At 35.1% G+C, this 21,828-nt stretch overlaps 1 protein-coding gene across 2 annotated transcripts in view; it reads right to left on the bottom strand.

Annotated features, from left to right (window-relative positions):
* Nucleotides 1–21,828, bottom strand: part of PIK3C2G (phosphatidylinositol-4-phosphate 3-kinase catalytic subunit type 2 gamma) — a 276,739-nt gene that overhangs the window by 75,002 nt on the left and 179,909 nt on the right. For both annotated transcript variants that reach the window (XM_088798218.1, XM_088798212.1), the window contains exons 24-26: nt 21,595–21,724; nt 17,051–17,187; nt 14,726–14,895 (exon numbers count right to left, since the gene is read on the bottom strand). In XM_088798218.1, coding sequence (XP_088654344.1) covers nt 14,726–14,895; nt 17,051–17,187; nt 21,595–21,724 — 437 coding nt within the window. The remainder of the gene's footprint in view (nt 1–14,725; nt 14,896–17,050; nt 17,188–21,594; nt 21,725–21,828) is intronic.

The following is a 21,828-nucleotide window of genomic DNA, read 5'->3' as shown; positions in this document are numbered from 1 at the left end:
CGAAGTGGTTTATCAGTCCACTCAAATGTGAACATAGTCCTAGGTTGCAGAATTCATGTACTGGAGCCTATGCCTGAAGTATAAGCAATACTTATAAATCTGAAATATAAATTGGCTGTGGCAGGAGGGAAGATTGAAAACTATTTTATCTCTTAGGATCTATACTGTTATTACATTCTGAATCATATGTTGAGAATCTCTCATTTACAGTTGTTCAATTACACCAGAACTTTTTTTTGTGATTATCCTTTTTTTTTTTTTTTTACAGATTAGTGGTTTTATCATTACTTGCCCAAGTCCTTTTACCTTTTACCTGTATTATTTCCCACTTCTAGCCATGTTTCTCTCTCTCTCTCCTTCTCTCTATCACCTGATACCCTAATGTCCTAATACTGATTAAGAGATCAGGATCAAAAATTTTCTTATAAGAAGTTTTCTCTAACCTGTCCCTAGCTTATTTCTCTCTTACTTTACCTTACTTTTTACTTAGCCGTAGCTAATATATTTTATTCTTTATAGTTTCTAGTAGTCTTATGATATTTTCCTGCAAATGATCTGTGTGATTTTCAAGGGTAGAGGAAATATTTTATCTTTCCTATATGTATTCTTAAAATCTCAAATAATATTTTGATGGTATTCTGCTGTGTGCAATGAATGAAACAGTAAACAAATATAGCTCACACAATGAAGAGCTTGTGATAATGTACCTCTATGTGGAAAGGCCATGTGAACCAACTTATTTGTTATGATTCTGTCATTTTGTTGTCAAAGTTAATCTTTTTATTAACTTTCAATCAATGTTTCCCTGAAATTATTATTCTGTAAAATTGCTGATAGTAGTTTATAGATTTCCAATATAGGTGAAAATAGAGTAGTAGTTTAAAAATGTACATATACAGAGGGTGCCAAGAAAATGTATACACATTTTAAGAAAGGAAAAAAACTATTAAAATTGTAATATACTGATAACAACAGATGAATACAAATCATGTGTATACATTTTTTTGGCACTCCTGGTATTTGGGAAATTTAAGAACATTTATATTACAAACAAACACTAATTATTAAGGAGACAAATTCATTTGATATAGGAAGTAGCAGGACAATTAATAATTTGCTGTTTGTCATTATGCATGAATTTCCCTTTTAACCATATTGTAGATATAATCTCTTTGTATAAAGTCACTAGAATACCAGGTTCATCATCATTAAGCATTTACAGATTGCCATGGCACTGAGGATACATAGAGTTTTAGGATATGTCTCTAACTATTAGGTGACTTGAATCTAGCTAAGGAAGCACACACCCAAAATGTTAGAGCACTATAGTTATTTATCAACAAATATTTATTGAGGATCTATAATATATATATGCAAGGCTTACAGGCAAGGTTAAATTTTAAAAAATTAATATCCTAAAAGCAATAGAAATTTATTGAATAATAACAACAGTGTTTTGAAAAGATTCCTCCGGCTGTAATATGGAGAGGAATTTGAAACAAAGAGAGTGTATGTGGGTAGATCAGACAAGAGACTTGTAGAAAGTTTGGATTAGATATGAGAGTGTCTTAGGTGAGGATTCAATATGCAAATACAGAGAAAAAGGAAGACAACAAATACTTTGAAGAAAAAATCAAGAGGACTTTACGATGGCTCCAAATGGGAGGCAGAAGAGGTGCTAAGATAAGCTTTACATTTTTGGCTTGGGTAGCAGGAAGACTACAGTGCAACATTCAGAGTGGGCTCGGCTTTGAACAAGTTACATTTGAGGTACCGTTGAGACAAGAGCAGATGACAATCAGGTATTGTAATACTGATTTCTGGACCATAGAGAAAAGATCTAGGCTGGAGGTAAATTTTGATTTCTACTTCTGGGAAAATTGAGTGGGCATATTTTTTTCTTATTCCTCTCACCAAGAATAGTAACAACCCTGGAAATCATGTATACAACAAACATCAGACTCTGAAAGGCATAGAGAAGAAGAGAGACTACTAGGAACCTCAGGGCCTCAAGAAGCAACATGATTGTGAATTCTCTGGGTATTCTTTTGCCTCGTAGATTCCAGACATAGAACTCAGGAACTGGAAATGCCAGTGGGTGCAGACAAAAAAAAATCGCTGAGAAAAAGCCTGCTCTCTCTAGCTACAGGTCCAGGAAAGGAGCAGCCTAATACAGAAAACATTTAGGCAACAACCGTTCTACTCCAGCCAAACAAGCAGAACAAAACTGACTCCACTTGCCTACAACACCAGCAAAGGCCAAAGTGGGGAGCCTAAACTTTCATTCTCACCAGGCTATTCTCAGACACTTCAATCCCTCGTCTGGGTGAGATCGGAGACAGTTTAGTAAAAAGCTGGGATTGGTGGAGGGAGACACATAGATCAACAGAATAGGATAAATAACTCAGATATAGACTCACACAAATATGCCCAACTGATTTTTGACAAAGGTGCAAAAGTACTCTAATGGAGAAAGGATACAGCCTTTTGATCAGATGACACTGGAACAACTGGACATCCATAGGCAAAAATATAAACCTTGACCTAAACCTCTTACCTAATATAAAAATGAACTTAAAATGGATTACAAATTTAAATACAAAATGTAAAACTATAAACTTTTAGAAAAAAAAATAGAAGAAAATCTTTGGGATTTAGGGCTATGCAGAGAGGTTTTATGAGGATGAAAAGACAAGTTATAGACTGGGAGACAATATTTGCAAACCACGTACTAATATCTAGACTATATAAAGTAAATTTAACAGTAAAAAAAAAATCAAACAATAAAATTAGAAAATAGGCAAAAGACAAGAAGAGACAGTTCATGGAGGAGGATAGGCAGATAGATGGTAAATAAGCACATGAAAGATGCCCAACATCAACAACCTTAGAAAAATGCAAATTTGAGAAAACCACATTGAGATGTCATTACACACCTATCAGAATGGCTATAATAAAAGTTAATGACAATAACAGATGCTGGCATGTATATGCAGAAACTGGATCACTCATATTGCTAGTGGAAATGTAAAATGGTATAACCACTCTGGAAATCCACTTGGCAGTTACTTAAACAGCAGCAACATGCAACTACCATACAGCCTAGCAGTTATACTTTTTGGCATTTGTTTCAGAGAAATAAAAGCTTACATTCATCCAGAAACTTATACATGGGTATTCACAGTAGCTTTATTTCTAATAGCTAGAATCTGAAAATAACCCAGATGTTTTTCCGTGGTGAATAATGAAACACACTGGTATATCTATACCATGGAATATTATTTGTCAATAAACAGGACAAACTATTGATACACACAACAACTTGAATGACTCTCCAGAGAATTATGTGAAAAAACCCCAAGTTCAAAAGGTTGCATACTGTATCTGCACTTATATAACATTCTTGAAACAAATGGACAACAAATTAGTGGCTGCCATGGTGTAGGATGGAAGGGATGGGGTGAGAGGAACGTGAGTGTGTGTACAAAAGGGCAACATGAGGAATCCTGGTGGTGATGAAAAAGTTCTATATCTGGACTGCGTGAATATCAATATCCTGGCTATGATATTGCACTATAATTTTGTCAGATGTTACCATTGGGGGAACCTGGTCAAGGGTACATGGGGTCTCTGTATGATTTCTTACAACTACGTGTAAATCAACAATTCTCTCAAAATCAAATGTTTCATTAAAATTTGTATGAGTCACCTGGATTTAGATATTGGTAGAAGCCTTGGATGTAGCTGATACCAGATTGGTGGAGACAGTAGATTGACAAGAGAAAAGGGATGAGTCTTGGGGAATTTAAGGTTTACTGGCTTGGTAGAAAGGAATCATCCTGCATTGGATACTGAGAAGGGGAGAAAAACTAGAAAGTGATGATGATGCATCAACACACAAGGCAAGTGAAGAGGGCATTTTTGAGGAAGGAATAGTCAACATCGTCGAAATCTGCTGAGAAAGCAGGTAAAATGAGGAATAGATAGCATTGAATTTAACATTATAAAGGTCATTATTGATTTTATCAAGTAATGAAAAGTAAAGCCAGATTGAAGGGGTTGTGGAACGGGAGGTAAGGAAAAGGAGGTCAAGAGTGTAGACAACTTCAGCGAGTTTGTGAAGGTGAGCGAAATGGTGTGGGAACTGGGGGTTGGAGGCAAAGTTATTTAACCTTTGGAGAGACAAGCATATTTAAAAGGATTGTTTGAGAGGGAGAGGATAAACATGCAAGGAAAAATAATTATTGATAGTGTGATGCACGTTAGAGGTGAGAGGGAAATGGCTCCAAGGCACAGATGGAGAGATTGGTTTTTAGAAGGGAAAACAAATCTATTATAACAAGAAGAAAGAGGTTTACGTGCAGATGCAAGTAAGTTTGTGCGTTTTTCATTGAGTAGAAAAGCAGACTCTGTTCTGTTTCTATTTTCTCAATAAAGTAGGAGGTGTGTGGTCTTCTGTCTAAAGTAGGGAGAGGGGACTAATGGAGCGGAATAATGGGTAAGGGAGATCTGAGGTTTATCCTCTTAGGATAAGTACAAATCGTTGTAGAGAGGCAAATAGTGAGCTGGTCATGGGAGTATTATGGGATTGCTGGGCCCATCTGAATCTGGGGACAATGTGTGTCCCGTAGTGGCGATGCTTTCTTGTAGGCTTGGCTGCTGTGGTGTAGCACAGAGAAATCAGGTGAGCGGGTTATGGCACATGCTTATCTTTTGCCTCCACACTTTTACTCACAGTTCTTTCTATTCTAAGCGATCTTTTCCTCTTTTTTTCCGCTAATTTAAGTTTAACATTTTCTTCAATGTCCTGCTCATGTTATATTTCCTCTTGAAATCAATATCACTATCCCTCGGAGTGGGGACTGCCCTATTCTAAAATACATTATTAAGGAAATGGACCAAGCATGTTAATTGTAATGGATGCACTCTGAAATACAGGTGAGGTGCTGTATCCTTCAAATTAACCATCTTCATCTATTGAACTATTTCTTAAACAAATATGTACATACTCAGAAATGAATTATGTTCCCTTTTAAAGTACTGAGCCCATAAGCTGTTTGAGTGCAATAATTCAGAGGCAGTTTCCTGAAATGTGAATTACACAGTCTAGATAATACCCCTGGGCTTCACCCCAACAGTTCAGGGTGGGTTGGCCATACTAAGTTCAATAGAACAGTCTCAGTGGGCTCGAAAACTAGTCACATTCCATGTGAGCATTTTACTTGCATTAACTTAAAGATTCCTATTAGTTGCTTTTTTAAAAATATAGGAAAAACATTAAAAGAGAGTGAGCATTTGTGCCTGTCTTTTCATACTGCCCATGGATGGGAAAGTGGCCCTGCTACTTTAATACTTGGTCTTAGTTTTGGAATGCCTCTCACAACACAATCATCTTGCAACACATTTGATCATAGGTATTAAAGACATAAATTTAATATATAGCATGGCCATAAATTCAGGATAACTATGTCACCTGGTACTAACTAAACAAACAGCCATCTGTCCTAATGCTGGAGAGAAAACAGAGTATGTTGGGATTATTAAGAAATGAAAATATCAGCCCCTTACGTGGCGCCTTCCTAAGGGTCCTATGGCCTATTGCCTACGATTCTGGACAAATTATAACAGCGAAGAGTCCTAGTTCTTGATTTGTGAACTAGAGAAAATAACAGTAGCTACTTCAGAGAGTTCCTGTGAGGATTAGTGAAGCTAACGCATGTCAAGTATTTATGAGGCTTTAAAGGGTAATTCTGACTCTTTCCTGTAGAGTCTGATTGCACATACTAGATGATGCAGCACACACTAAGGAATGCTTGCTTTTTGCCACTCTCAGTCTGAGAAGAACTAAAAGTTTCAATATTGCTGATGGAGGCGGGAGACGGGAGAGTGGAAATGGAAAGTTAGAGAGCTCTATCAAGGACTCATGACAGTAGAATCTGTCTGCTGGGTTCTGTGAACATACGTATTTCTTCCTTTTGTAGTTCATCTAATGTTTACTTGAGTAACTGATAAAATAAGTAAATTGACGTATATAAACTTATGACGTATATAACTCTTAGGTCTTAGGTTTGAAAGACTTGAGGTTTGAAAGACTTGAGTGTTTGAATATGTATTTATACCCTGAACTGAAATGGGACTAGGTAATGAGGCCCATTTTTTTGTTTATTGAAATTATTATTATTAATTTCATAAATTTCAAATGTTATTGTCCCCAGGAAATATCATAGTAACATTAAAATACATTGTTTTAAAGATTTCTAAAAGTTGCAGACTCCCATCATGGTAAATGGTGTGAATTAGCATACAAATAAATGACTACAGAGTACACAGGGAGTTGTTTAAGCCAACTTTTTTTTCCTGATATCACAAACGACCTACATTTCAGAGAGCACATTTTGCTGTCCAACAGAAGGAACACAAGTCTCTTGTCTAATATCCATGAGTTAATTGAGAAGGCAAATTTGGAATCTCCATTGGATAAAATTGAACCTTGTATAATTAGACAACACAGGAAACCTCGTATGTGCAATATAATGAGAACATAGGGTTCATGTACTATTACAAGAAGAACACTTAGCGCCCTGGGATCTCCAAGCTCTCAGCAATTATTAAATAAAGAGACGCTCACAAATAATCTCTTAAGTGTAAAACATGTTGCTGTTTCCTCCACCCCCCAGTCTAGCCTTTTTTGTAAATGCACTGTGAGTCCTAAGTTAGACTCTGGGAGGTTGCTGATCTTTAACTGCTCAATAAGTTTAGATACTGATCTGGAGTTTCAGGCATAGGTACACTATCACTCTTATTTGAAAAGGGTAGGTAAAACAGCTACCTCTTCAAAATTATCCACCCTGCTTTCCTAAGTCTGATATTTTGATTAGGAGTTTCCAGTAGATCAGGATTTTATGAGGACAGGAAGAGACTGGTCAGTTCCTCAAAATTTCCATGTTTTTACCCCTTGAGATTGAGTTCAAGGGAAAGTGTACAGTTATGCTTTGCATGGAATTTCATTGTCTGCTTGGAACAGATGTGAGTCTGGATTTGAAGGAAAGATTATAAATGGTATATAACACTTGGGTGAAAGTGGATTGTGGTGTCATACTTTAAAATAGGGTTAAGTTCCAAAATCAGATTGAAAGTGAAAATCAAGACTAGGCCCAATTTACCTCTGAAACATTTAAATCACCCATAAATTTACCGTATGCATGATCAAACTTTATGTATCAAACTTGAAATGGACATTTTATCTCTTACTAAGTTTAACATTATGGATGTTTCCCCACCACAGGAGCGGATACTATTTCCTCAGTTGAATACCAGATGAATTTCATATACCAGGCTCATGTTCAGTAGTTATTTGTGGTATGTTTTTAAAGCTAGATTCAGACTCAGGGCTATGAAATGCTTATATTGACAGTTACATTGTACCTTAGATCAACTGACGAGTTAGCACTCATGTCTTCCATGTAAGCATGCTTTTTCACAATGGGGCACAGGCTCATTGAGTGTGGGGAGGTAGAATCCTTACACCACTACTGAAATTGTTATCTCCCTCCTTCCTCCTTCCCTCTCTCATTTCCTTCCTTTTATTCCCTCTCTCACAAACTTTTCTTTCTTTCTCCATCATCCCTCACTCTTTTCATCTGAAAACCTACACATTTCTCTTTGAAGAAAATTCATGATATATTTTTTTAATTATAGTTTTTTTTTTTCTTCTAACGGGAGGGGGGATAGATATAAAGAAGGTTAGTTAAAAGAAACCAGGTGATAAAACATAGCTCAATGATAAGGTGAAATAGGAGAGAGAGAAATATAGAAAGAAGATGGGAATGACAAAACAAACTTTATTTCTTGAAATAGTCTGTGTGAGACTGCTTTGAAAATCCAAAGCACTATTCAAATGCTAGGTGTAGTTTGCCTAGGATTGACATTGTGACTGTCAAAAGCCTTTGTGATACTTATAGTATACCAAAAATTGTTTTTTCAATTATTTCATTGTGGTAGAATACATATGAGATAAAATTTACCATCTTAACTATTTTTAAGTGTACAGTTTAGTGGTGTTAAAATATTCATAATGTGCAACCATCACTGCCAGCCATCTCCATAGTTCTTTACATCTTATTAAACTGAAACTCTATACCCATTGAACAATAATTCCCCATTCCCTCCAACCCCCAGTTCCTGGGCACTACCATTTAACTCTCTGTCTCTACAATTCTGACTATTCTAAGTATCTTATATAAGTGGAATCATATGGTATTTGTCTTTTTGTGACTGGATTATGTTGCTTAGCACAATGTCCTAAAGTTTCATCCATGCTGTAGCATGTGTCAGAATTTTCTTCCTTTAAGGCTGAATAATGTTCTACTGTATGTATAAACCACATTCTGCTTATCCATTTCTCTGTTGATGGACACTTGGATTGCTTCTACATTTTAGTTATTGTGAATAATGCTGCTATGAACATGGGTGTACAAATATCTCTTTGAGACCCTGCTTTCAATTCTTTTGGGTATATGCCCAGAAGTAGAATTGCTCATTCATATGGTATATATTTTTTAAGGAACATCATACTATTTTCCATAACAGCGGTACCATTTCATATTCCCACAAACTTTGCACAGGGGTTCCAATTTCTCCACCTCCTTGCTGATACTTGCTTTCTATTTTTTGGTAGTAAGCATCCTAATGGGTATGAGGTGGTAAGTCCAAATTTTGAGTCTCATCCCCCAGACTGCCACATGTAGAGTGATCACCAGGTAAAAATCCCTTGGAAAATTTCCAGTTAGAAAACAGAATATGGCAAGTTCTTAATAATTTTGCTTCAGAAAAATTATACTTTCTCGGGTCAAGAGAAGAAAAGTTTATGGAATTTTTGTAGTGATCCTTCAGTCAATCAAAACAGCTTCTGCTAAGTGTCAGGTACTAGCTAGGTGCTTAAGATACAAAGATGTCCTTAAGGCACTCACAGTGGAAGATATATGGGAAAGTGTATTTTCCTTCTAGAAAATTCTGATGATACTGAGGCCTTCTTTGAATAAAAGGAACCACAGTGTTTCTTAATAAACAATCATGATACTAACAGACCAATGTGACTCATCTAATTTCAAAGAACACTAAGATATTAATGAAAACATGTGAGATCATTAATATGTATATTGCATTTGGGGTACAATGAGTATTGCACTAAACTAGGGTGATTAGAGTAAGTGAAAAATTAGTCTTTTAACCTGCTAAGGGAGTTTTTTTCCAAAGATGGTTTTAAATTGAGAATATTTAGAATATAAATATTATAATACTCAAATTAGAAATTAAACATTAAAAATGTTTAAATCAGTGGTAATTATTGAACATAATGACAAAATGATCATAGATACAGGGAATTTTTATGACTAATATTGAGATGAAAATTCTGAGATTAATAAGATGATTGGAGATCTACTGTGATAAAACTAAAAAGGATATAAACCGTGTTGTAAGTAGATAGATATCTAATATTTTGATCATCATGGTGTATTTTAATAGGAAAAGAACAGAGTTTGAATTTTATTTTGTTGAGTTCTGGAATGATTTTTCATTTGTTTTTAATAGGTTTACGTCTTACTGTGTGGTGGTAAATATTTAATAACTAGCTCACGTTTTATTTTTATTTTTTTTAGAAAATAGAAGGCTTTCATTTGTGACATTTACCAGGTTTCATTGTGTATATACTCCCACTGTGGCTGATTTCAGGCTATCAGTGTGATGTTATTAAATGAAGTTGATAAGAAATACACTCCATATGCTCTTGCAAGACAGTGTGAGCCAACTCCAGCACACCTCTGCTTGTGTCTAAAATTATATCAGAAAGCAAGAATGACTTGGTGAAACACCTTACAATCTAAATAAACCTGATAGTTTAATCTAGCCTGTCAGTCAACAGAGAACCTAAAGAACTAATAGTTCAATTTATGACTTTCAAAGCATATACTGTAAAAAAGCACCAAATTAAGATGTTTAGATAATTTAAAGCAAAAAAATAAAATAAATAATAATAATAATAATAATAATAATAATAATAATTGTCACCTGGAGATGCATTCTCATTTTTTGACCCTTTATGTGGAATATTTACATTATAATTCATTACAACATTTATGGAGCCCTCACTCGGTACTAGGCACTTTTCTAAGCACTTTACATGTATCAGTTAACTTAATCTTCCAAACAATCTGATTTATAAATGACTAAACGGAGGCACAGAGAAGCCATTTGTTCAAGGTCACATCATTAGCACATGTTAATATGGAATAAAAAAACCCCAAAAAAACATACAGTCTATTTACAGGGTACCTGACCTGAACCACTGCTCGTCTGGCCTCTAACATTATTTAGAGGGACACCTGCAAGAAAGACTTCATGCAAGCCAAGTATTATTACCAAAGTGAAAGACCATATAGACTATGGAAATATAGTCTGAAAAAAATAAAAGTATGAAACGATGAGTTAGGAGAGCAATGAACATTACCAATAAAGACCTTCCTTAATTTCTCTTCTTTTATAAAAGTCATCATCAAGAAGCTGAGTTGAAATTTAAAGTTACAATAATATATTTTAAGTAATGAAAACTTACTATATAGAAATCATTGTTACAGGAAACTTTGAGTGAAAAATTGTGGATACGTAATTTAACCTCTTTAATTTGAATCTTCATAAGAGAAAATAAAGAAATGAGGATAATAATTAAGCAATACTTCAAAAGAAAAACAAATTGGTTTCAGAAACTTGGTGAAATTTTTCAGTGTTTCCATTGTAGGGATTAGCCAAATTTCCCCCATAATCATTAAGGAATGCTAACTAAGGCTGAACTGTCCTGTGATTTAATGTGCTGGTGTAAACCCTCTTTATCCAATCTCATAATTAAAACCGATGAAGAAGGATTGTTTGTTTATATACAGGGGGTGAAATCCTTCACATTTATAACTGAAATGTGATGTTTTTTCTTTCTTCATTGTTAGAAAGTCTACATGAGCCTCAGATTTGGTCTAAATATGGAGATGGGCTTTCTAGATTTCTGGAAAACAAAAGTCAGAGGAATGGTTCAGGGACAAATGGGCAAGGAATCTGAGAATGTTGCTGGACTGACTTAAATAATTTAAGAATGAGAGATAGCCCATTGTTTGTGACTATTTCCTAAATGGAATCACACAGATGGTTAGTGTGAGGTGTTCTGGAATGGTCATTAGGCATTAGTATAAAAGGGGCAACTGCACAGCAAGAAATATTAATATTTTTTTTCTCAAGTCCTACTTGTAAGGAGAACGTCACCTCATTGTTACTTCCTCTTAAGGAAATCAAGGATCCAGGGAAAATCTACACCCAGACACAACGCACCTGCTGCTACTGGGTTGGCCTGCTAATTTCCATTAAGTTCTGTATCCTTGGCTAAGGGATAAATCTGCAACGTACAGAAGGGGTTTTATGTGTGTATGTGATTTCTTTTTGACAACCCCTAACCCATCCACAACTGGAAACTGTACTCTTCATGTGACATTGAGCAATGACTTAGGCAATTGTATTATGAAGTAAAATTAGTTAACAAATGTTAATAACACTTTGTAAACCATAAAAGATTATATAAATGCTTTCATCTTCCGTGTTTTTAAGGAGTAGACAATAGGAGAAACACATGTCTGAAATACATATACTCTCTACTCCCTGTAGGGGTAGCATTTTATGTTAAGGAGTATGATCCTGGGTTATTACTGGTTATTACTGGAGCATTGTATGGCTTTGCTAGTCTATGGGAGATTAGGAAAGTCCTAGGGCATGATTTACATACCTGGCTTTGTATGTTATGGGAGGGTATCATTAATATGTCTAGTATGTGTATAGAAGAAGCTAGGTGGAGCTAGGCTTTCTCTAAAGAACAGGCCTATAATATATGTAGTACAAATAAAAATGTTAATTTATCCTTGGGGGAAACAGAAGCCCAATTTATAAAAGGCCTTTTAAGGCCTACCTAGCAACCAATAATAACAACAGTGGACATAAGATGAAAGATGTTAGCTGTCATGAAACAACATTCAAATGAACTCCAGAAACAGCCAGAAGAGGCTTATAGGAAAATTATTAGATGACAATTACAATTCAAAAGATAAAGTGAGTAATGAGTAGGCATAGATCAGTTTAATCATTAAACCAACTCAGGGCAGAAGTATTTGTATAAAGAAAGAAATCCAAGCAGGCATTGCCAACGAGCCTTCCATAGCCACTGGTGGAGATAAAATCCTACAAACTATATTCAAATAAATCATAATGCTGCAGTTGGTCTCCTTAGCTAGTGGTCACTAATCAATAATCTTAAGGGAAGATAGTGCCAACTTCATTTTCATTCATCCAATCAATAATTGATCGCTTACCTGTCAAGGATTTATTGGCCAACTATTCAGAAAACAATGGTAAGAACCTACTATGAGTGAGGGTCTATGCTGGGCACATTTTCATGCACCTTAGAGGTTGTGTAAAAACGAGTTCAAGTTACCAAAGTGTAGAAGCAGAAATAGCTGCTGTAACATCAACAAATAAACAAACGGGGCTTCACCTTTTCTAAAGACCCTGGTACACATCCCTGTTACAGCACTTACCATAATATTTAGTTAGTTATTCTTTACTTTGTATGTCTCCCCAATGAAACTGTAGAACTGGAATATGTTTATTCATTTTTTACACCCCCCCCACCATGGTCAATAAAGATGCTGGTGGAATAAATGAATAAGGGTTAACCCAAATTCCCAGTGGACAATACAGCAAATAAATAAAAATGTCAAAATTATAATGTAATCTTTAAGTTTTTAGGAAAGAGTAGATTTTAGGGAAAAAGTGTTACATTAGTAAATTATGTATATGTTCATATATGTTGATTAACATGTGTCCTTCACAAACTAAATATCCCTCCTCTATTATGTTCTAATGTCTGTACATCTATCTCTGCTCTTACCACATTTTATAATATTTATGTGTCTTTTCCCAGTAAATTAATGAAGGCATAGGTCCTACTGAGGTGTTAAATGTGTATCATTCATCTTTGTATCCCCAAGGTTTATCACAATCCTTGGCACACAGACCATCCTCAATAGATGTTTATGGAATGAATGGATATGTGGTGAGTTTTCTGAGGTTATTCGTTATTATATAAGGTGAAGTATTAAAATAATAAAAAGTGAAACAATTCCATTTGTATGCCTCTAAAAATAGGAGATATCAATTTGTAAGAATTAAACCATATTATATAGTCTTTGTTGGCATTTTAATACCAGATTATGGACATCTGGTGAAAGTTCATCGTGTTATATTATAGGAAACATTATTATTTCTTCTATTGCGGAGCTCTTTTTAGCTAAAAGACTGATTACTCTTTGGAATGTGGTCTGATTCCATTTCTATTTTAACATGACGTGTCTTTTTAAGGCAAGGGAATTTTAGTCTTACACTTTTGGTTTTCTTGCCCCCACCTCAAATAAAATAAAATTAAAACCTACTCACCCATCAATTTGTTTTTGTTTGTTTCAGTAAATGATATAATTATTTGCTAAGACCAAAATCCAGGAGTCATTCTTGAGTATTTTTTTCCTAACACACTGGGCCCCCTCCCTCAGCCCATTAATCACTGATAATACCCAATAAATTAGCAGGTCCTGTGTCTCTGACTATAAAGTATATTCTGAATCTGTCAGTTTTCACCTTTCTTTTTTTTAACCATTAAGGTCTTGTCTTAACTATTGCAGTAGCCTCCTAACTGGTCTCACTACTTCACTGGACAGCAGGAAAGAGCTCTGAAATGCATCAATGGTGTGCCCCTGATCTTAAAATAAAAGCCACCTCCATACCATGTCTTCAGTGCCCTACTTGTTCTGGCCTCCACCAAACTTTTCACCTTTACCTCTTACTGCCTACCCCTCTATCCCACCTCGAGGCCCCAGGCCTTCTTGCTGTCACTGGACATGTCATGTTTTTTTTCCATGTTCATGGCTGTTATTTTTGCTGGTCTCTCTTTCTGGAATATTCCTCTCATCTCTTCCAAGAGGCCTCTTTAAAATAGCATCCCTGCCCCAGTCACTTTCTATCCCATTTCTATGCTTCAGTTTCTTAATAAGAAATTAAACATCTGATTTATTCATATTATTTCTTTGCATGTTAACTTGTCCATCATGTCCATCATCTCTACTAGAAAGAGATCAGGGTTTTTATCTGCCTTCTTTACTGTTGTAGCCTCAGAGCTTTGAATGGTAGGTATTCACTCCATATTTTTAGAATGATTCAAGGCTAATTCAGTGAAGGAAGTGTGCTAATTTTATGATATATAGACCAGGGGTAGTTACTGCTATGGGCAATATATCAGGTGTATTGAGACCATAAGCTCATGCCTCATTGTCCATTCAAGGTTTATGAAAATCCAAAACATTGTACTTCAGATAATTTAGACGGAAACAGGATTAGATCCCACGGGAAAAGGCCAATTTAGTCCACTGACAATTTGAAAAAAACCTAATTTGTCCATTAACTATCTATTGAAAAAAATATTTTCTTCAGTTTATTAGATGTATTATATATTCATGTTTATGTTATCTTTGGCGATTTGATAGAGGGGGAGCAAGTCATCTGCTGGGTTTCTATGCCATTACATGTTGTATATCACTCTAGAACATTGCTTAATTACTGTGACAAATATTATTTGTGCACTGACCTTTTTATCCCTCCAAATGTTTGTGCATGACCTAAGAATTTTCCAAAGTCAATATGAAACATGTGGCCTGACTTTGTCAGCATGATATTGTCGTTGTGCCGGTCACAGACTCCCAGGACGAACGTTACCACACACCATCCAGCACAGGAATAGAAAAAGTTCTTCAAGGCCTAATCAGTTGAAAAAACAACACACAGATAATATACACACAAAAATGAGCAAATACATTAGCATCAGAGCTAGAGCTATGATGAAAAGCAAAATTATATAATCAAGAAACTCTTCTTCATCTCAGTTGAGAAAAAGGTATGATTAAATACCTCGTTCTTCATATGCTACAGAAGAACATGAAGCAATCGTTCTTTAGCTTAATAGATGAATGTTTTCATTGAAATTGGGGAAAACATCTCTTTCATTCAGTTGGAGCTAATTTTCATAGTTCACTAGGAGGTTTTTGGTGTGATTTTTGAAGTCTCAAATATACAATGTTGGATGATTTTTTTTTTCAAGGTAAAAGAAGTAGGAACAATATGGTCCAATATTGCCTATCCCCAGAGGAATTTAAAATGTCACATTTTTAAAATTTAAATTTTTTAACATAGAAAAAGCTATGTTGATAATTGTAACATTTTATGTTTATCCTTGCAAATAGGTCATCCAATTGCTATCCAAAAATGTTTTGGTACTGTATACCAGTGAGTGAATGCTGGTGTGGGTGGAAGCAGATTACCACTAAGTCAATTATAATTTATGTTTCTTTAATGAACAGAAATATCTTACCAAAATCACTCTTTGTTTTCAAAATGTCTCATGGGTATGCATAATTTTCATCAATGATACAGTCATGAGTGTAACTATGAGTGATTGTTTGGGCCAGCGTTAAGGGTCCCCTCGAGTGGTGTGGCTGACTTGCTGGAGTGGGGGTCTTTGTTACTGGCCTACATGCCAGGACACCTTATTTCCAGGTATCCTAAGTGTCTAAGTAAGTCACTTAAATTGTCTGTCTAGATTTTCTTCACTTACAAAGTGAAGATAATAAAATATGTTCTTCACATTGTGGTTGTGAAGAGCAAATGGATGTGGAAACACCTCAAATATCTAATCCTAGGGATTTGTGCAAAACTCAAGTTACAATCTGGAAAAAGACTAAAAAAATAGATTTCAAGATAACTTCTATTCTTTGTTATTTGGCTCTGCAAAGCCTGTATTTTGCTCTTCTCCAAGGTTATAGAAGTCAGGAATAGATGAACTCTTGGGTCTCTCTATTATGGCCCATGCTGGCTAGGGTGACCAGTCACCCCTGTTTGCCTGTTACTGAGGGGTTTCCTAGAATGAGGGAATTTCAGTGCTCAGGACAGATGGGGAGCAAGTCATCTGCTGGGTTTCTATGCCATTACATGTTGTATATTACTCTAGAACATTGCTTAATTACTGTGATAAATGTTATTTGTGCACTGACCTTTTTATCCCTCCAAATGTTTGTGCATGACCTAAGAATTTTCCAAAGTCAATGTGAAACGTTAAATGCTGAGCAAGTCGAATGCTGGCCCATAGTGTATCTTTGTGTGAGTTAGCATAAAGGTGCCCCTGCCTCTGGCTGGACCCAAATGTACCAGTTCAGGTCTTGGCAAGCAGAACAAGGCCTGGCTCTAACCAACTCATCCCCTTAGCCAGGAGCCTGGTTTTAGGACAGAGCCTGTATAACTGTACACTGCAGCCTAGATGCTAAGATGAAGGAAAGTGGGGAAAAAATGTTTAGCGTCAAATAAAATAGAACATGTTATAAAATTCTGAGAATATATATGTGTATATATATATATGTGTATATATATATATATGTGTATATATATGTGTATATATGTATATATATGTATATATATGTGTGTGTATACACATATACGTATATATTCTATTATGCATTTTGAAAACACTGAAAAAATATGAAAAAGTAGAGCTTGGCAGAAGAAATGTATTGCAAAAGAAGGAAGGAGATTTATAGAAATTGGAGATTGTGTACAAATAGGCAGCGGTATCTTGAAGGAAGTAGTTTCAAAGAGCGTCATCTCATGTGACATTGCTGTAAGGGAGGCAGCTGAGCAAAGAAAGTCTTTATGCGTAGCCCATAATTTCACCCAGAAGGAAAACCAAACATAGAGCATTTTTTCTAGTTAATATACCATTTAAGTTGGATCTTTATTACTAGGCTGAAGAGTGAGTGAACCTGAACTCAAGTTATACTTAATTTACTTTTTAATAAATAAGAATACCTAATGAACCAGAACATATTTGAGTACTGTATTTAAAATTAGCTCCAGCAGGACAAACCTTTTCATAATCCGCCTTTAAGTGGTTGTGCTGACTGAACCACTTTTTGATTGTATTTTCTTTCAGTGGCCCTATCAGTCCAGAATGGCGATGGATCTTTGCTAGGGTTACAGCATCGGGCACCATCTGCACCAGTCCTGGTTGATAGAAAAGAGATTATGGAAATGTTCACAGGATGAGGGATATTAGGAAACACATCCTGATCTAGGTAACAACAGCAACAGTTGCCAGCACTACTTGGATTATCCTTTTCCTTTCCAAATATTTTCTGAAGGCGCCTGATCTAGATGGCCTTCCTTCGAATTTTTCCTAATTTCTGGGAAGCAATGAGACTACTTGTGTTTTGATCAGATGTATCAGAAACAGCTTTAATGTTTTTTTTCTAGAACTAGAGAGCCAATCTAGATGGTCTCCCAGAGACCCCACTGAATCAATAGGTTAATGGGTCAATTAACATACAGCTTGTGCATTTCATTTACAGTTTAAGGGAGGACATTCAAACTTATTTAACAGGTTTTGTAAGCAAACCAAATACAATCTCCATAACAAATATTTAAAATATATTATAAAATCAATGTTCAGGTTAATTCAATGTTAAATGTTCCATTTCCGGGAATGAACAGAGTAACTGTAGGAAACATGTTGACAGCTGCCTGCTCCTTCCTTCTCAGTGAACATTAAAGAGAAACTATGATAATATGTTTTTTAAGGGAGCATATATTGGTTAAACTTCTGTAGGATTTATGCCCCACTGACCACGTAACCATCAAGACTTCTTTTCATTGTGTTCCTAAGGTTATTGAAATGTAAACATTTTCAAACCTTTCAAACTAAATTTGTATTCTGTATAGAATACCAATTTAAACCAAGTACTTAAAACTTTCTGAGGACTAATGCCCACAAAACAACCTATAATGTAAGTTCTGTAAATAAATCATTGAAAGAAATTAAAGTATAGAATTTCTGATTTCTGCCATCTTGATAATCGCAAGAGTTGCAAATGCAAATACCCAAGGGGCCAGGGAAATTAATGTAACTATATGAAAAGAGGATGGTTGAGTTTTTAAAATCAACTATTTTGTGGTCTACCTTAGAAACTTTCAAATTAGACAATGAACAAGTAGATCACAGTGATGGTAAACGAGACCCTTCTCTGTGTTGGATTTGGCTTGTGGCAGCTGGTTATTGGCCTTAATCTCTCTTAATATTCAATAGCCCAGTTGTAATCATTAGGCATTTACACTGCTGGATTAGAAAGAAACTTAAACATGGGGTGTGGGAATTGAATGCTGCAAATATAACCCACAAAATCTATATGTTAAAAAAAAAACAACAACAAAGAAGAGAAACTTAACACCCCAGAGATAAGTCCTGGATCCTGGGCATATCCTTAATATAACACTTGTCCCTGCTTCTTCAACAGTATTCGGCTCTTATGCAGGTTTCCTCGTGTGTATTAAATGAGACAGCAAATGTAAAGCACTACATGTTTAGTAGTAATGTAATTACTCTACAAAGAGGGATTCCTCTTTCAAATCCTGGAAATGTCCTCCCTCATTTTTTCCACTTTCTCCATGTAACCCTTCCAAAAGGAAAATCACTTTCTACCTGGTTCTGCAGTGTTTCACTGCAGCCTCACGCCTGACCATGCCCAGAATCAGCGCTTACACTATTGTACCCTTTGGATACTGGGCTGTAACAATGTCAGTTGCTTTTCAGACCACATTTGTCTTTTGGGAGTTAATCTTTGCCAAATCCCAAGTCATTTATCATAAGCTTTGCATTGCTGACAACTTAGAAAACCTTTTACCTAATTTATAACAGTCATGGACGCTAAATTCTGCTCATTAATTAAAACCATAAATTACGTTTTATACATTTTAAGCTAGTATGGATCATACACCTTTTAAATACTTCTAACATAATTCTGTCCAAATTGAGTAATATGTGTGGTTCCATTCTTATAGGCCTCTAATGCAGTGTTTCTCAAATTTTAATGCACATATATATCACTTGGGGGTCTTATGAAAAATGCATATTCTGATTCAGTAGTAAGGACCTGGGGCCTGAGATTCTGCATTTCTAACAAGCTCTCAGGTGATGTCAGTGCTGCTGGACCATGGGTCACCCTTTAAGCAATAAGGTTCTTAGGAACAAATCTTTCCAAGGTGGTGTCATAAAGCAGTGGCTCTCAAAAAGGGGTGCATAAAAAACACCAGAGCAGCTTTTTATAATCACTAAGATTTCAGACTCTCCTGTCGCCCCCAAAGTGAGAGCCTGACTTAGTACCCTGGCTGGGGCCTAGTTATATCTGCTCCTCCAATTCTCCTAAGTAATTTTTAAGTCAATGAAATTTGGAAAGCGAGTAATGAAATAAATTATAAATGAAATTTATTTGCCCTGATAGTCTCTCCCAAAGCTCTTAGGACATCATATACAAAGTAGTCATGAGAATTATAATCAACAATTATGTTGAGAAAGTCATGTAAACTTCTGGCCTGGAAGATACTCTCCTCAAGGGCTGCAGTTCTGTTTAGCTCATTATAGTACTCCCTACCTGACTTGTGACATTTCTTGAGAACAGTAGATATTCAATAAACCTCAGCACCTGATTAAAAATGGAACATGATTTCCTAAAAATGACATTTGCTTTAATGATCTCTATTTTTCTTGAAGAAGTATTTTGCCAGTATAATGCTGTCTGAAATCTTATAACTATAGATGATTGTTGGTGGATAGGGGGGAAGATTATCTTGTCTGTCTTATGACATCTGCAACTTTGGGCAAATATACAGTTATTTTTGCTGTATCATTTTATTAACTTTAAAAGATTTAGTCTCTGTTACATTCTATGAGTATAAACTGAGAAATGAGTAGATGGAATTGAAGAATTCCATTCAAGTCAGCGATGTATTCAATTGCTGAAGAAGTGGTGATCCATGTGACATAATAAAGTTCAGCTTGGCTCATCTAGTTTTATTTTTACACTTTCTACGTTATTAGGCTATGAAAGAATTAGTTCACTTATGTGAGAAAATGGAGAGTAAAACTCAAGTAATAATGATCTCAGAGTAGTAATGATAAAAGATTCTTTTAAGAACTAGAGCTTTAGGAAGAGCTCAGGGGTGGGACACTTGGCATGGAAGCAAGAACCCTATTATAATAATCAAAATAATTGGGTAGTATGACAATAAAGTCATTCTGAAGTTCAACTTGCAAGTTAAATTAACTAAGGGGTGCCTCCATGCTTAGCTGCTAAAATCTCACGTCATAATTGGCTGGGGTACTGGGCCTAGTGGTAGGATCTCAGGAACTGGAAAGGCAGGCAGTGACAGTGTTTCTTTTGTGATATGGGTTTAAATTGTAGCTCTGCCTGAATTAAAAAAAAAAAAAAAAAAAAAATGACTACATGGTTCTAGGTCCTCTTCTAGTTCTATGATTTTTAAAATCTATTTGTTTATGCAGATATATCTGCTATAATTTATAGCAGTTAATTTAATGAAATTCTAAGTGACAATGACCACACGTGAAAAAGATTATAAGATAAGATGTCTTAGGAATTATTTCTTTAATTTATCATGATTATAATTACGTTCAACTTTTACCACTGATGTTTTTTGGTAATAATTTGGGTGGATCATTGACATTATATTCATTAGAGATGTGTATAAATTATATTTCCATATTAATGTCTTGACTTTTATAAAGGAAAAGAAAGCTTGAAGTATCTTCAAAGTTTGCATGTATGATCATCTTTGACTGTTGATATACTTCACTCAAAAGACTTTTAGAAAATAAAGGCAGGTTTATAATATATTTAGAATTTTCAGAATTCCTTTAAGCATTTTCAACTTTGTAAATTTTGTGTTAATAGGCCATAGTACTGTGTTTCCCTGAAAATAAGACCTAGCTGGACCATCAGCTCTAATGTGTCTTTTGGAGCAAAAATTAGTATAAAACCTGGTCTTATTTTACTATAAGACCGGGTCTTAATATAATATAATATAATATAATATAATATAATATAATATAATATAATATAATACAATATAATAGTAGGTCTTATAGTAAAGGTCTTATAATAATAGGTCTTAGAGTAAAATAAGACCAGGTCTTATATTTTGTGATATAACGTGTCTTATATTAATTTTTGCTCCAAAAGATGCATTAGAGCTAATTGTCCAGCTAGGTCTTATTTTCAGGAAAACACAGTAGTATTTTTTGAATGAGTAGGGTTTTCCCTTATTATCTTGTCAAAAAGAGAAAAAAATAGGAGTTAGTTATTAATGTAACTCACCTTTAAAGACACACAAAAGAATATCACAGTTAACATTTGGGTTGTCAACATTATGCTTTAGGTAAATTATTTTGGCTTAGCATTTTTGAAAATAACTCTGTTTTAAAAGGAAGGATGATGATGTATAGTTCTTTGGATTTTAAAATTTATAGTCTAAAATGAGTGCTGTGGAAAGTTTGGTGGCATATTACCAGTGAATGTATGAGATAAATAATGTAAGTCAACTGACTTTCTAATATCTACTGACCTTGGCCTTTTCCTGTGGATAGACATCTATAAATGATCATTTGCATATCCAGGCCCTCCTGCAGCCAAATATTGTCCATCACTTGAATAATCTGCAGAACAAGCATATCCTGACGAAGATCATCTCCGGCCTGTAAAAAAAAAAAAAAATATATGTATATATATAGACTCTGGGGTTCTCTTTGAATTTCATTAGAAGCTTTCAAATATGGTAAACATCATTTTTTTCCTTGAA

Source organism: Rhinolophus sinicus, chromosome 1 (assembly GCF_057876585.1).
Source record: "Rhinolophus sinicus isolate RSI-liver-muscle chromosome 1, RSI-T2T, whole genome shotgun sequence".
In the NCBI taxonomy this organism is placed as follows: domain Eukaryota; kingdom Metazoa; phylum Chordata; class Mammalia; order Chiroptera; family Rhinolophidae; genus Rhinolophus; species Rhinolophus sinicus.
The sequence above is the reverse complement of the archived record's forward strand: the minus strand, read 5'-3'. Positions and strand labels throughout refer to the sequence as shown.